The following is a 17,510-nucleotide window of genomic DNA, read 5'->3' as shown; positions in this document are numbered from 1 at the left end:
ATTAGCTGTATGGCTTTGGGACAAGTCACTTAGCCTCTGAGTCTTAGTCTTGTAACTCTAAAACGGGGCTAATACCTGGCACCATTTGGGTGACATTAAATATATTAGAAGTACCTATCTGGTAAAGGCATTCGATACATGGGGCATATTTTTATTCTGTAACAATGCCTGGAGGAGATTGAAATAATTTCTGTGTAGTTCTGAGGTTGATTGCAGTCCTTTCATTATAGTGAAATTTTTGTTGAGATTTTGCTAATAGGAACTACCTCTCATGCTTCTTTTCTTACCACCTGGCTCTTGGGTCTCTGATGAACCTTGTGAGTGTTCTTTATGGACACATACTATGTCCTGTTCTTGCACATCTCACCATCGTTCATATCGGACCAGTCACTTTCTTCTCTCAGGGCTGATAAATGCATTGCAGGGAAGTTCCAGCTTCTTCACCTGTAATGTGACAATTTCAGATTTTCAAGTAAAAGGTCTTCACCAGCTTGATTTTTTGCTGGCACTGGCTCTTTCCGTTCCCGTTTGCTGCTGCAGCAAGCATGAGGAACTTGCAGCCCTCTTACATTCCTGCCTGCCCCTGTGCAGGTGCACATTGGAAAACCATTTCTCCACTCTGGCAGAAAGGGATTTTACAGACTGCCGTCGCTTTTGGCAGGGAGAGAATGACTTCCAGGCCCTGTGCTGCTTGAAAGAGGCACTCCCCCATCACATATACGGCTGTACTCAGTGGTTACTGCTTGTGACACATTTTCAAATGGACCCCCCAGTGGCTGCAGCTGTGATTAAAAGCTGTCTGCTCTCTGCCTCACTGGAGGTTTCCTGTTTAACCATGTCAGGCACATATATATGTGGGCTGCAGCTGCATCATGGCAAATGTAAAGTGTTTTGTGAGATGAGAAATCAAATGAATACTTGAATAACAAACTCCTGAAATTTCCAGGCTCAAGTCACCGAAAGATACTAGTTGAGGACCTAGCCATGTATGAGGTACATAACAGTAATTTTAAAAAGAAGAGCTAATGGTCAGTGAATATATACCATCTGCCAGGATGCTTTGCACACATCAACCAGACTGAGCATCTTAGAGATTTAAGTGCACTTGAACTTAGCAGCTGCATTTCGGCTCCTCTCTGTGGTTCAAGCTTCAGTTGACCATTTACAAATAAAGCAAGAAGAGAATATTCTTGTTTTAAGATTACCCAGATATTCACTGGTACACTAATAACCATATTTGGCTTATCATGAGGTAGTGCATGCCATTCTAAACACAGTTTACCATGAACGCTACACCCTAAAAAATGCTCAAATGAGCAAGGTGGCCTCAAAGACTAGGCACAAGTCACACCCCTTCCATTAGCTTAGAGATATTGACTACTGAGCATTTCATAAAAGAAAAAACGTATTAGAATGTAAATCCAGGCTCTTTACCTCATGTGATAAGTGTACATATCAAAGCCATGAGATAAAGCAGTGAGTGCTCCTTTCTCAACCCACTCAGCTCTAGTCACTGAATCCAACGAATCCAAACACATATTCTTTCTTAGATACACAGGAAAGAAATTTGGGGGAAATCTGAGAATTTTGTGTCTCCTTTCCCCTCTGCCTGCTTCCGGTCCCGAATTTCAAGCTCTCCAAACCACAGCAGCCAAACACAGTAGATGAAATGCTAATCTATCACCAGCAAATTTAGGCTGCCAATACTGCGATCGACCACATTGATTACATTGATTACATTTCAGATATTTACAATATAGGAAGACAAGCCTAATTTATTTTCTAAAGAGTTCAAGGTAGGTATTACTGTTTCAGGGTGCGTGGGGTGAGGGTGGGGGGAGGGACAATGGAGAGATGCTTGTGGTTGCTATCTGCAATCATCTGATGCTGACAGAGAGTGGTATTTTATTTAGTAATTAACAGTGTAAAGGGGAGAGGAGCTGTCATGTTGGTTCTTAAGCTGGGGAATGTGATGAAAGATGATATCTGCGGTCTCATCCTTTCCACTTGTTTAGGATTGTCAGGATGAGAAATGTCAGCATTATGAAAGCTCGGCTCTGCTCTTGATATGATAAAACCCTTCAAAAGCCAGTCTTTCTTGCGCCCCCGTCCCCCTCCTTTCTCGCTCTCTCTCTCTCTGCACTTGCTTTTTGTTTATCCTGTTTTGTTAGATGGCAGAAATATAATTCTTTTCTTTCTTCCTATTATAAGCCACCATTTTTGTTTTATTATATGTTTCACAACCCCTAATGCCCCACTGAAAATTACCTTGTTAAATGACAGTGTTTCAAAGCCATGAATCCTTTCCACCATTCCCTCAGAGGTTTGAAACAGTCAACAGACTGTAAAGAATAAATAATAAAAAAGTATTGATTATTTTGATGACTGTGAGATTCAATTAAGTATTAATTTTGCCCTCCAGTGGACCTATCAAGGTATTCAAAAGGGAGGATTCGGCTCAGCTAAATGCGTGCTGAGTGCTTCAGCCTTAAATAGGGAGAAAATGTGTTTACCTACAGTATTTGAAGAAGAAGTGCATTGATGCACAGAGTCCAATATTTAAGTGCTGTGCAAATTAAGCCCTGGTGACAGTGACATTGTTTTCAGTGGTATGAGTATTGACTAAAGAAGTGCATTTGATGACAGCTTAAACTATTTGTATTGATTAACATTTTCATAGATTATCATGTGTCATATCAAATTCACTTTTCAGGCATGAATACATTTAAAAAAATAACCACAGGCAAACCACAACCAATGTAATGATGGGACACGAGAGCATGTGGCCCCACCTGCTCCTGCACTGGTCACCTGTTTCCTGCCCAGGAACCATTTAGGCATGAACTTGGCAATAAATAGCTCCCAGATAACGCAAAGAGGGCACTTCTTGCTTTTCTTTCCCTTCTGCATCCGATACTTTTGCTAAAACAATATTATGCATCTTGGTTTGCCAATGGAATAAAACGCTACACTTGGACAGTATTTCTCTGATCCTAAATTGCCCTTCTAATGAGCTGGAGATAAAGCAGATTTAAATTACCGGGGCTGAAAGTTTGCCTCTTTTGAAGGTGATTTTTTTTTCCCCTTCCATTTTCTTTAATGCTCTGGGCGTATGATGCTCTAGGTTTCCGAATTATCGGACACAGTTTGTAAGTATTTTCCAATTCCTTTAAAAACGTTTAGACCAATTTTCCTATATGTTGTGGTGCATTGTTTGCTTTGAAATGTGCATTTGATTTGGCGTTAGCGTGGGTCCCAAATCTGGGACCGGTGGAGTCAACTTCTCAGGGTGTGTAAGGAATTTACATAAGAAACCGCTTTTATTCGAGGGAGAGCATTTGGCGGACTCTTTTCTCCCATCCCCTTTCTCCGCTCCCGGGGGATAGGGTTTAATTGCTGGTCCCCCAGGGAGAGGGCTTCTTAAAATAGCCAGCGGTTCCTCCAGAGGGTGCGCCTGCCTTTTCAGCGTGTGGCTGAAGTACAAACCCAGCACTTCCTTTCTTCTGACTGCATTAAAGACGGAACAAGGTGTAAAAACATTCGCACAAAAGCACATGCCACAATTAAAGCCGTGTTGGTGAGGTTGCTTTCAAAGAAGTTTTTTTTTCTTCTTCTTCTTCTTTTTTTTTCTTCCCCCTCCGAGGCCTCCTGAATCTCTCACATGCTAGTTGAGCTTTAATAGGGTGGGGAGTAATGGAGAAGTCCTCGGATCTGTAATAGCTCTTCACTTGACTGCAGCCAGCAATAACAGCGGGAGCAGCCAGAGATAAGAGAGAGAGGAGAGAGGGAGCGGGCGCGCGGGGAAGAGGGCGAAGAGAGGGAGAGGGAGAGAGGACGCGCACGCTGAAGCCGCCACTTTCTTCCTCCCCTGCGCTCTTTCCCCCGTCCTAGGATCCAATGATAGCTGGACAAGCCCGTAAGCCCTCGCTGTCAGTGCGGAGTGAAATGAATGCGGAGTTGAGAGGTGAGGACCAGGCTGCGACTCCAGACAGCGAGCTGAATGAGCCTCTGCTTGCGCCCGTGGAATCAAATGACAGCGAGGACACTCCCAGCAAGCTCTTCGGTGAGTCTGTCTAGGTATTTCATTCCAGGGCTGCCCTGCTGTCCGGAGCAGCACTCCGCACACCGCCCCCGCTTTTTTTTTTTTTTTTCCTCTCTCCCTGTGGTTCATGCAATGTTCTCCCGAGTCCCCAAAAGAGGAGGCTCGGGTCTCGGCAGGCAGCGGGCTAGGAGGGTGCCCTCCAAACTTTTCCCAACAAGGAACTTCCCCGCTGCCCATGGCGACTTGTCAAATATTGCGCGAGTCCCCCAGCTAAGAAATTATGTGAAAAAAAGAAGATGGTCCTAATAATCAGGAAATCAGTGCCGTTTGTGAGACTCGGTTAACAATTATTGGATAAACATTGACTCGGTTTCAGCTTGCTTTGCAGCCTTTTGTTAAGGGGAAGGAGAGTAAAGTGTTATTATCTGTAGTCAAAAGACCACAGAGGGGAGCTGAGAAATATCAATACCAGTCATTCTATGGCAGGTAAACAAAGGTGGCTGCAGGGATTGTGCAAATAAATAATATTTTGTAATCACAATTAGTGCCTCTTTTTTTTTTTTAAGAAAGGGGGGCGGTGAGGTAAGGAAAGAGGTCCTGTGAGTCCCTTGCCTGACCTTCTCCCCTTTAGCATGTGCATAGCCTCTTCCTAGGTGTGGAGGGAGCTCAGGACCTTTTAGGAATCTTTGTTTCATAAACAAAACAACAAAAAAAAAACAAGCAGAGTGCCATCCCAGCAAAGACATCGCTTATTCAAACAGATGACACTCCGTAAGCCAACTCAAGCAACTGTGATCTCTAATCAGAAAGGGGGAGCGAGTGGCTGTTGGGGCTGGTGACTGAGTGATGGATGGTGATCCTTGTCTCTGCTGAGAAGCGCTTTATGGGACAGAGGGACATGCGGCTTTCAGGACAGTGGCTCCTGAAACACTTGCTTTAATTATTTTCCAATGTTTATAGCACTAAATATCTATATATGTATATATGTATATATCTATATATCTTTATATATAGATATATATGTATAATACATACTTACCTGTGTGTGCGTATATATATATTTATATATATTTATATTTATATTTATATTTATATTTATATTTATATTTATATTTATATTTATATTTATATTTATATTTATATTTATATTTATATTTATATTTATATTTATCTTAACCTAACATGTAAACCTGATACCTATATATGTACATAATCAGGCAGAGAACTGCTTGGTCTCAGGTTATAAACAATTGTGTTCCTGAATTTAAAAAAAAAAAATCAGTGCATAGTCTGCTTTGTTAAGAAAGTCGTTAATTCAGTTTAAAATAGGAGCTTTATTTTTGTTTAACCTGTAGAGAGAAAAGAGCTTTGATAGTTTGGCTACTCTAGGCCAGCTTCGCCTGAGGAGTGTTTCTCTGATTTTAAATGTTCACTCAATCAAACATTAGGGGGCTGCTGCAGAGAAACTCTGCTAATTTTTCTATTGGTAAAATACTGTAGTATAGTAGATTCCAGCTTCAAGGGTTTCTATCATATTACCTGTTCTTCGAAAAGCAGCATTTCTACCTCTGACATAAATTTCCCATACCTAGGCATTAAGGTGTCAGCATTTTCACTCTAAAGAAATATTTTGTTATAGTCTCTTTTTATCTGTGTAGGAAAAGTTATGTCCTAAAACACTCATTTCATTTCAGTGGGTTAGTGAGAGAACTCAGATAAAATTATAAATTACAGGAAAGCAAAAAGCCATGCCCAGCCTCTCTGATGTGGAGTAACTAATACTTCGACTTTTCAAAAGTAATTGATTGTATATTTAACTTAACTGCAGATAAAGGAATATTTGTCCCTAAACTTCCCATGCATTATTAAAAAGTAAATGTGTTTTGTAGACTTTGGCTTATAATCCCAACTTGGTTTTTTCTTCTTCTCTTCCCCCCCCCCCCCACTGGTTTGAATGGAGGGGTAATTAAATTGGCTTTTCAACATTTATTTAGATTTTCCACCATTGCAAATTGTTATAGACTTATGCCACTCCTTACTGATTTGCATGGTAGCGAAATAGCTTTTAAAAAGCCAAGAGAGTCAAAGAAAATTAAATTAAAACTTCATTGAAGATATATCGTAAGTGGAATCTTTATAGTTAAAGTAGGAATCATAGTTTAGTTTAGTAATCATAGTAGATACTCATCTCCACTTTGGGTTTCTTTACTACTTCTGAATCTGTAAGAGAGAACCCAGAACAACCTCCATTGTATCTTATATTCTTTATATATCATCTGATTGTGTTTGGCCTCTAGAGTGAATATTTTCCAGTTTCCAATTAGGTAGATGAACAGTTTTAAAAACTTGAAAAAAAGAACCTGGTGACAATGTGAGAGAAAACAGGATGCCCGTTGGAAGGAAAGCATCCCACGTTGTCTGGGATTTCTATTTCTATTTCTATTTCTATTAATATTAATATTAATTTATTTTATTTATGGGGTCTGTTATGCTCCCACTTTTTAACATCACTGGGACCTTAGCTTAGGAATTCTAGCCTATGAAACTGACTAAAACTTTCTCTCCCAGAATTTTTAGCAACTTTGGCAACACTCAATGGGTGATCATTTAATAGACCATTATTTTATCTGCCATATTTATGTTCAACGTTTTTGCTTTTATATGTAGTGTTGATTAAATTTTTACTTGATAATGAATAATTACATTATTTCCTGGATAACTGAGAATATCCAAGTTTGTTTCTAAATAGTGATTTTCTCATATACTCTCTTAAAGCATCATTCCTATAATATATACACTGTACTACTGAAAACTGTGCCCCTCCAATGAAAGAAGCAGATTATGACAAATCATGTCCCCCCCTTGATATATTTACTTTTGTGGAGAGACATTAAGTAACACCAAGAGAAGTTTCAGTATGAATAGATTTCTTTGGCGGTGACTCCTCCTTCTGTGTCTTGTTCAAATTAGTAGTCCAGAGGACAAGTCTGTTTCTCTCACAGTATGGCACCTTCAGCACAGAACTGCAGGGGAAAGGCTAATGCCGATGCCCTCTATGGATAAACAAAGGAAATTCCAGGAGCCATTGGGCCTTTTATGCCTCCCCTTAAATTGCACCTCTGCACTTAACAGCATCCAAAGAGAAACATACTGTGCAGAATATTTCAGTGCTCTGAGCAGCTCAGAATACCAGAAGGAGAAACCAGGAGCCATATGCCAGCCTAAGTAGAAAGTTCCGAAAAGCGCCCTTGTGTTTTATAGAGTAATTACATCAGAGGCAACGTTTTGCTTAACTTGAACAGCCATGGAAACTAAAGTACACTTAAGAGAGATGAATCCACATTTCATTGAGAAACATGTGGTTAGCTCGTTCTCTGTGATATCATTAAGTGGTGCATTGTTTACTCTGGAAAAGCCTGTAGAAGAGCTATCTCCTTTTTCTGTTCCTGACTGTATTATGCTAAGCTCTGAGCCGCAGGAAACCATTTGTAGGAGAACAGACGTGTGTTCCGAGGGGCATTACGGCATTACCAGAGAATCTGGTTCTGTCTCACTGTGCTTCAGCTGCATGGTCAAATGAGTGATGCTGCGCAGGGCCAGCCGTTTAATATGTGATGACATATTCAAAACCACTCTCCACATTGAACTTGGGGAAAGAATCTCAAAGGAAGAGGTTGCTGTGTTTCTCTAGTGACATTTATAGCACTCGTGTCAACGTGGCGCTTCATTTTTAGGTATGCCCATCAAGAATTCAGTGTTCCACATTCAGTCAAGTTGGATGCTAAAACTCAAATGGTAGCATCAACAACTTGGCCAGGAAAATGGCCACAGACAGGGTGAAAGTAATATATATCCCTAGAGAAATATCTGTGCTAAAGTTTGCCCATGCCGTGTCAGCTAAGAAGTGAGACCACATAAAACATACCCCAAATATTTTCTCCCGTATATCTTTGAAATTTGAATGATGATTTGTTAACAGCTTTCCTCCCAGGAATATTTTTATTGTTTCAAGTTAAACCTCATGATCGCTGTTCTTAAAGTCCCAACTCCCTTGGGCAGCTGGGTTAGTAGTCTTGCCTCTCAGCTGTATCACACGGCACGTGGATGGTGGCACACAACTCTCCAGCCTTCAGCTGAGATATAAACAAAAAGCCATATATAAACATTGTACCTGGAATAAAAATTGGTGGTTGGTTTTCTCTTATGATTTCATGTTTTCCTAGGTTAAAAGAAATTGCATGCAATGATACTTCTAAGAGTGGGTGTTTTCAATGTCATTTATCTGTGAACTATTGGAAAAGGGTTGAAAGTTGAGTCAGTGGTTCTTCCTGGCTAGAAAATGTACTGGGCTGTTCCTTTCCTTTCCTCTCTGTTATCTTCCTCATAGAAACATGCATTATAAGATTATTTTTTAAATTGCCATCCGGTTTGACTTGATTAGAATTTATGGCAGTAGAGTCATTTTCAATGACAAAAGGATAAAGGACTAAATTATCTGTCACCCCTTGAGACAGTGGTCTCCGCAGGTCAGTGTGGAGGTCATGGGTAGGGCATTATGAGGACTGCACTTTATGGTGATGCGGCCTCTCCCCTGTGCATAAGTGGAGCCTTCATTATGTCATCACTGTCTTTATTACTTTATTCAAATGTCTCTCTCAAGGTTTCAGTGCTTTGGATATTTGTAATATTCTGATAAAATATGCTGGGGCCAATAATCAGGACATCGGGCTTAAGCCCAAGAGGGATTTTGCTGGGAGGTGATGAGAAAAATTCCCTAGAGAAATCTATTTACTTAAAATATGAATCGTGATTCTATATTTTTGAAAGTTTCAATATTATGTCAATTAAAAACTGATACTATTTTTTACTGAAGAAAGTGTGTTTGGCTAGGGAAATATTATAACAGGATATTTTTAGATCAACTAAATCATTTGAGTGATAGATTCTATGTGAAAACAGTTATTTAAAAGAAACCAGTAGACACCTGTATTTGCATGTAAGGTATTTGCATGTCAAAAATCAATTATAGTTTAATAGTCAAACAAGCCCTTGTCATGCTGCTCTCTGATGACTGAGGGGGAAATGCACCTTTAAATACATGTCTTAACATTTAAGAAAATCTAATGCACTAAGGTATTTCTTTAAAAAAAAAACAACCCAAAACACCCCAGTGAGAGTCTGTGTGTGTTTAAACAAATTTAGCTGAGTATTTTTTACCCCGTTGTGACACTGCACTGATGAATAAATCTACTTTAAATAGCAGGTGTGAGCTTCAAAATAAAAGTAAATTCACATTAAATGGCAGTGAAGTTCAAACTTTTCATCATGTTCGTTGTTGAGCTATGAAGGATAGTGCCCGATCCCTGACCCAAGACTCAGTGGGCACTTTTTGGTCCATTTGCCATGCTTGTGCTCAGATCAGACCTGTTTGGAGAAGAAAGTTCAGTCTTGCAGTGTGTGAGGATGCTACTGCCTGGGTAACACATTAGCAAATCAAAATGCTGATAATGGTTTTGCATTTTTTCTTTTATTTTTATGCTGCTTATTTTCTTGTTGTTCAGTGGTGCTATAAACAACTGGAAATAAGATAAAGTATTAGAAATATGAATCTGTACCATCACCCCATAAAATGATTGCGTTTTAGTCTTTTTAATGTCTGGGGTGTTTCTGATTTAAAGGTTACATGGCATAATCGTGTTTTTGTAGTTCGTCCAGGCCAGTTTATGTCATCATTAATAAATAGAGGTGCCTTCCAGATTCCAGCTCCCAAGGCTCAGCCCTCGAGTAAATTGCCTTCTTTCTCAATCACCTGATTTAATTATAGAGTTAGCACTGCTCTTTTCAAGAACTGGCCAAATAAAATTTCCTTTCACTTCAAAAATGAGGCGTGACTGTTGGAAGTGGACCTTGCTTGTTATTAGACAGTAAACAGATAATTTGGGAGAGGACTGGCACTTGCTTTGATTGGCGACCTTGCTGATTTATGTTTGGGGATTAATAATACATCAGACACTCGCACATTAAAAAGGAAGGAGATGTGAAGGAGGGAGGGTGGAGGGTGCAGTTTCGCTATCGGGCTGCCCTGAGTGTTCAGATCCTCCCTGAGAACGGAGACCTTTGGAAGAGCAACCCCATTTACCCAAATGTGCACCTGGCTCCAGGTACCACGTCTCTGGATTTTCTTATGCTAAAGAAAAAGATCGCAAAGTGTTCATACCACACTGGCACCCTGTCAGGGGGGCAATCTGTGTAAAGTTTCCTGCTGTCAGGTTAATAAATTTTTAAAAAATATCCAAAGGCAGAGGTAGCTGGAGAAAGCTCATAGTAACAGTTGCCATTCTCCAGCAGATGGGTTTGTCTTTAATACCCAGTGTGGCCCTGGAATTTTCTTGTTTGCTGGCTTCCCAGGCTCCGTACTTCGCTGGTGTTTTTGTTTAGTTTTCCTTTGATTAATTCCATTTCGGTCTTACTTTCAAAATGCTTATCCTTTCAAATTTCAAGTGTCATTGCTTTTAGAGGGAAGTAAGTGAGCATCATTTGTTTCAATATGCTGTTTTACAGTTGCACATATACCTTATGCTGCCAGCCTAAATGAGGCTCTAAATCTGTCAACACTGGACTTGCCTTTGGGAATACCTTTAGGAATATGTATATTAAAATTCATTCATAAAGGAGTATTTAGGCTTTGGCAGTATGGGGGCTTCTAATGATTTCTATTTGTTAAACATGTTGACCTGACTCAATTTTTTGAATGTAAACTCCCACCCTCTGATTTTCAAAGTCAGCTTTCATAACAATATGAAACAAGAGCATACTAGTTTGGTGGCATCTCTTGCACTATGTTGTGACATTGTTGTGAGCTATCAGAAATGGACCAGCTTTTTTAGTGTGAACCCAGAAAGCAGAAAAAATATAACACCGAATCTCTTTTAGTTAAAGCAAGTTTGTAATTCTCAGAGAATGGAAATTAACTTTTTTGTACGTATTCAAAAATCATTTTAAAAAACTACCTAATCAAGATGCATAGTTTCTGACCTCTCTCTCTCTCTCTCTCTCTCTCTCTCTCTCTCTCTCTCTCTCTCTCTCTCTCTCTCTTTACCTGTTTAACATAGTTCTTTCTTTCTTTTTAAGGTATATTCTAATTTTATTTTTTCCCATCACCATTTACCCCTCCCACACCCTCCTTACCTCCACCCACTTCAAAAAGTGTTAGTATATTATATGAAAGTCTCTATTTTATTGGACAGTTTAAAAGAAAATCCATACTCAGACTTCTCTTCCAGTCTTTCCTTTTAAAGTGCTTTTAATATCTTATATGTGACAAGAATATACAGTTTTTAATCTTAATTAAAAAATTACGCACTTGGAACAACATAACTTATACAGCCTCAGTCACTTTTATTAGAGGACTACACTACCATCAAAACTATTTGAAAATATGAGGAAAAAATATAGATTACAGTTAGGCAAACTGAGTAACATTACACATAAACTGCATGCTTAAGAGGTTTGCTTTTTACTGAAGACCATTTGAAAATAAGATTCTGTAATGAAACCTTCATGTATCAAGAGCTTAAAAATCTCCTTAGTAAATAACTAAAATAAAACCTATTACTGTAGCCTGAGAATGAAGTAGAATTAATATATTTTTAGGACATTTATAATGTACTAACAATAGCCAACATGAAACCATTTAATTATTTAGTGAATGTATTTGGCAGTAGCAGTTTTCTTAGTATTTTATCTTTTTTTTCCCTGTAAAATAATCAGTATTTCCCAGATTGAGGTACTTTCCAAATATCTTATGTTACTTTAATTTCATCCTATTAATGAGGGGAAAAATTCAGTAATAAAAGTTTGTGAAAGCTAGGAAATGCATATTTAAAGATTATATTGAGTGTTTTAAAATAACAATTTTAAAATTCCACTTGCAATTCTATTTACTTATCAGTTCCATACTTTATTTTTGCTTCCCTGTGCTTTTGTTGCAAGGCATTCTGACTGCACAGTGAATAAATGTGATGCTACCCATGGAAAACGTGTGTGTGTCCCTAGTGTGTCCTCCATATTTTTTTCTAGTGTTTGTGTGACACTTCCAGTTGTCTGGTCAAATTACTAATATGCGTGTATTTTCCCTACCATTAAACTAATGAAACCTAATTTATATTATTTTCTCTCATGCTATACACGTATAGTATTGAAAAAAAGTTTTGATACTACACTTATGTATAGTATTGTAAGTTTCCAGATAAGCTTATTCAAATTAAGCTTGTGAATAAAGGACAACTAATTATATGATAGGATTGCTTCAGGCATAGTTGGGCTATAACCCAAATTCCAGTGTCTTCTTTGAAGCTGCTATTACACTGAGCTGAAGAGACAACAGGATTTCTCAGAATGGGAGCCATTTAATTCAGCCAGGAGATTTAGGGGTTTCTGCACACTCTGATTTATATGTACTTAAAGCATACCAAACTTGCCCACGCCAGAAAGACTCTTGAAATCTAAATATTGGGTACCTAAATATTTGTCTGTTCATAGGATATACATATATCACAAGATAAACATCTTTTTCTTTTTTAAGTGAAAGGTATTCTGTGTTCAGTAGTTAGTAAGCACAATTTTTGTTACACACTCCTGTTAGGATTCCATGTGCCTAAATATACATTTCCATGTACACATATCAAGATAAATACCAAATAAAGAAATCATATTTTAAGCATTTGATATTAAAATAGCATGGTGTTATTAATCTCCTTTTGCAGTTCTTGATGGCCACATATGTGCTGAGTTGTCTTTTAGTTTCAGTATGGCAAGACTTATTTTTGTAAATTAATGACGTGGTTACCTATTGCATGACAAAATCATCACTGTTGAAGTAGAAGGGGCCCGAGGGATTAATTTGATTTAAAAATTCGAACATTCAGAGTTGTCTAAAAAGCACAAAAAAGTATTATTGTAGGATGAATTCTTGGTATGCCCAACTGAGGCTAAGAGAGAATAAAAACATCAATTGGAAAATTTTCCTGTATTTAAAAATTTATAGATGTAGGTGGTGAAATACCCTTTCCCAAACCTGCATTTTCCCTTAATGTATCTAATTTCATTTAGCAAAATATTGGAAGACATAAATGTGTCAAAAAGAAGCATACAGTTTGCAAAATGAGAAGCATGACAGAAATACTGAATAAGCCTAACATTTTCATTATATCGATATAATGCACCGCCCTCTATCCCTGGCTAAATATTCCGAACAGGGCTCATCTGGATTATGTGGTAAAACTTTCATAAACTTTTGGAAAGAAACAAATACCGTTGTTTTAGGTGTCAGTTGGCTCATCATTTTATGATACCTAAGATTAAGTCAGGTTTTCATTAAGAGTTACCTAAGAAATTATTCACATTTACAGGAATACTGGTTTATTTCTTTGCTTTAGTTTGGAATATTTACTCCTCCCATTAGATTCCATGTTTATAAGTAATTTTTTAACAATCCACCCAAAATCTGTAGGCAATCAGTAAAGTGTTCAAAAGTAAGCATCATGTTTTCAAATGGACGAATGCCTATAGGTGCCTGATTTAAAAAATCCAAAAAACATAAACAAAGAACAGAACTGGTCGGATTGGAGACAGCTGATGGCGCTGAGCTGAGGGGGTTGCAGTGGCCTCGAGTGGTAGCTACCCGTCTTGTCATCTGTAGTGTATCAATATGTTTTTATAATGATACAATAACCTGAACCCTGTAACAGTTTATGGTCCTTTGGAGAATTCTTATGGATTCTTAGAGTGACGGAGGTCTGAGAAAAGATCTTGAAAGCTTTCACAAAGTCTGGCTGGGTGACAGAAAACGGGCATGGCTGTGATTTAGCTGCCAAGGAATCCTATTGATGGGGAACATCATTAAACTTTTAAGTTAAAACAAAAACCACAAAACACATGGTAGATACAAAGGGTAGGGGTACCAAAAGGACAGCAGAAATTAAAAAGTGCTGAAGAGTCTGAGATAGGAGGCAAAATTCAGCAAGGCCAGCGTTGCCCTTGATATCCTACGGAAAAATAGGATTTTGTTTCAATATTATTCTGAATATTGCAGTGTGCATTGGAAAGATATATATATATATATATATATATATATATATATATATATATATATATATATATATGGTGGATTTCCTTCATGGAACCTAGCAGACTGGGTTGTTACTTTTTTATTTTGCCTGCCTATTTTTTGTAAATAAAGAAAGAACTTGAATTTTGAATTTGGCACCAGCAAGAGACAAAACCAGAAACAGCAGGAAGTAACCATGACGAGTAACTTCACATCAGTATATGCACACAGACCTCAGACTGCTTAACATTTATAATACTGCTAATTTCTATGGGCCTTTTAAGATACACTTCCACATGAGCTCTCAAAACCCATAAGAGTGTGGCATGTAAAGTAAATTGTTTGTCACTTGCCGGCGACCTGCCATATTTATTGTCAGGAGAAATGGACATTAGTTGGAAAAGCAGTTGTTAAAGGCCAAACAATTTTTAAAGATGGCAAAGATGTGCTAGGGTTTTCCTTTTTCTAACAATAAGCCACCCCTTCAGACATCAAAAGACAAGATAATAAGACACTTCAAGCACAATTCAAGATTATATTCAACATCTAAAGGCTCATCTCTTGTCAGTTTGCATTTACTCTCCCAGGGATGTGATGCTTCTATCATTTTTCTGTCAAGAGGAGTCTGGCAGAAGAGACGAGGGCTCTTATTTCACACACTTAGGGTGTTTTTTTTTTATCAAATAGCCCACAGTTGTTCTGATTCAGCCAAAATGGGGGGATAATTTGAAGAAGGTCAGGCACAAGCAGAAAAATCTCATATTAATTTGTGTGATTAGAAGGCATTAAAATTACATGTTTATATTAGTTGCTGAGATGTTTTGTCAGTTTATTTGGTAATACACTTTTGCAGCCTAGGAAAAAAATGACTTAAAATTCAAAAATAGATAGCTGAAAGTCAAAATTGTTTCCTTTATATAACCATATTTGAACATTTAACAAGTGAACATAAAAATAATTTAAGGCTTTTGGTTTAACAATATATGAAATGAGCTTAAATAGTGAAATACTTCATGCAATCTAAAAGCAAAATAGCATAATTGTGCCCATCAGAAGAAAGAAATATATATGTGAAATTATTTTTAAATTCTTTAAAGATTGACTTTATATATTTAAAATATAGATACGAGGTGATGACATTTTCAATATAAATGTGATTATGTGGGTATTTTATAATGGTTATCAAACTTTTAACATGTCGCACTCTTTGAAATTACAATGTCATTGTATTTGTCATTTAATTCCATTCTTAGTATATATGCCCTTTTCCAGAGAGGATACTAGAGAATAAATAAAGCAGGTGTTAAATTATTATTATTATTCTCTGTCAAAATTTATCACATTTCCTCCTTTGCTCTCTGACAGTCACAAAGCTGCACAAAGAAACATTTTTTATTTTTATTTTTTGGAGAGGGGCACATTTGTAGGAGCTAAAAAGAACCAGCTTTTCCTCTCAAAATAAAACACTTGATGCAAATAAAACCATAATATCCTGGGATCATTTCTATGTTCTATCTTTGAAATTACTTTTCCTAGGAATTTTCATCAACTCTGTGTGTCCATTTCTTATATTTCTCTTCTTTGCTGTGAAAAGTTTTGAAACGGATTTTCTCACATTTGTGCTACTTTCCCCTATAAAAAGATGTACATACATACAATGTACTTACAGTTTGGCACAATAGAAGTGAAACCCATACTTTGTTCTGTTTATTAGATGGATCTTTTCTCCACTGTACAGTTCATGCAGTGAATTCATCTACTCAACAAATAGTGTGAGCACCTGCGTGCGGCAGGAGGTGGGGTGGTTCTGGGGCCTCGGTGGGGAGTACACCAGACAGAATCAATCACCTAGTCTAGCGCATCCACTGCACTGGATGCTGAGGATGCAAAAATGAACAAGTCACCCCACCTTCAAAGAGCCCACAGCCAACATTACATATTGACGTTCTATTTACTTCATCGTTTCCTGTGACTCTCCAGGGAGTCTTGGTCTTCACACTCGTGTATTTCAGAAGTTTTTCATTGGTCAGAAGCCTAAATATCTGAGAAAAACTATTACCCAAAAAAGTGAGGAAGAAGAAGGATTGCTAAGCGAGTTAGGACGTATTACATTCACAATGTTCTTATCATAGAGTTTGGTGCCTACTGCTGCAAAACACAAATGCCATTCCTTCTTTTTAATTGAATTTATTGGGGTAACATTGGTTAATAAAATTATATAAGTTTCAGGTGTACAGTTCTATAATGTCATCTATATATTGTATTGTGTGTTCACCACCCCAAGTCATCTCCTTCCATCACCATTTATCCCCCCTTTTATCCTCTCCTACCTTCCCCACACCCAACTCTTTCCATGGGGTAATCACCATACTGTTGTCTATGATTTTTGGTCTTTTGTTTTGTTGTGGGTTTTTTTTGCTTTTTTTTTTTTTTTTTTTGCTTTAATTCCTTCACCTTTTTCACCCAGCCTCTCAGCCCCCTTCCCTCTGACAGCTGTCAAATGCCATTCTTTAGTAATTGTTTCTTTGTTGTGTCCAAAGGGAGAAGGAACTAGATTTATCTCTTCCTCCCTGTCTTTCCAGTCTCTATTCTTCTAGAATTCATGTTTGCTTATTTGTAATATACTAGTGGGTCACAGCTCTGGAGTCAGGCCTTGGGCAAGGTACACATATAGGTTCAAGCCGCATCTTTTCCATCTCTAAACGGAGATATCGATGGCACTTAACTCATAGAGCAGGCCTGAAGTTGAAATGAGGTGACGTGTAAAGCCCTATTGAGTGCTTGGAATGGAACCAGCTCTGAATAAATACCAGTCGTTCCACACTTTATTAAAGCCTTGAAAATGAGCTTGCCATTTTTAGAAGGAATTTGACTACCTTTTAGCAACAGGTACCAGAAAACCAACAACAAAAATCTGAGACCTTCAGAATTAGCTGTGCTCCTCCCCAAGGAAGCATCAGCCCCAGGGCTTTCTTGGTCAAAGAAAAGTTCCCTCCTTTTCTCCTGATGACAACACCCCTTCCTTCCTCAGGCACAATAGGCATGGCTTTCTCTGACTGTCCATTCAGGAAAAAGTGAATAGATAACAACCAGTTTCTAGAAGAGACACTAATTTACTATCATATATATATATATATATATATATATATATATATATATATATATATGGATTGATTTCAGTGAAGAAGGGAGAGGGGGACATAGAAATATCAATGATGAGAGATAATCATCAATTGGCTGCCTCCTGCACGCCCCTTACTGGGTATTGAGCCCACGACCTGGGCATGTACCCTGACCAGAAATCAAACCGTGACCTCCTGGTTCATAGGTCAACACTCAATCACTAAGCCACACCGGCCA

General features: G+C 38.0%; 1 protein-coding gene across 1 annotated transcript in view; it reads left to right on the top strand.

The window, feature by feature from the left end:
• Positions 1 to 17,510, top strand: part of POU6F2 (POU class 6 homeobox 2) — a 398,488-nt gene that overhangs the window by 79,334 nt on the left and 301,644 nt on the right. Inside the window, exon 2 of the mRNA XM_036326978.1 lies at positions 3,892 to 4,063. Within this exon, the coding sequence (XP_036182871.1) occupies positions 3,892 to 4,063 (172 nt within the window). The remainder of the gene's footprint in view (positions 1 to 3,891; positions 4,064 to 17,510) is intronic.

This window comes from Myotis myotis, unplaced genomic scaffold, assembly GCF_014108235.1.
Source record: "Myotis myotis isolate mMyoMyo1 unplaced genomic scaffold, mMyoMyo1.p scaffold_m19_p_11, whole genome shotgun sequence".
Lineage (NCBI taxonomy): Eukaryota > Metazoa > Chordata > Mammalia > Chiroptera > Vespertilionidae > Myotis > Myotis myotis.
The sequence above is the reverse complement of the archived record's forward strand: the minus strand, read 5'-3'. Positions and strand labels throughout refer to the sequence as shown.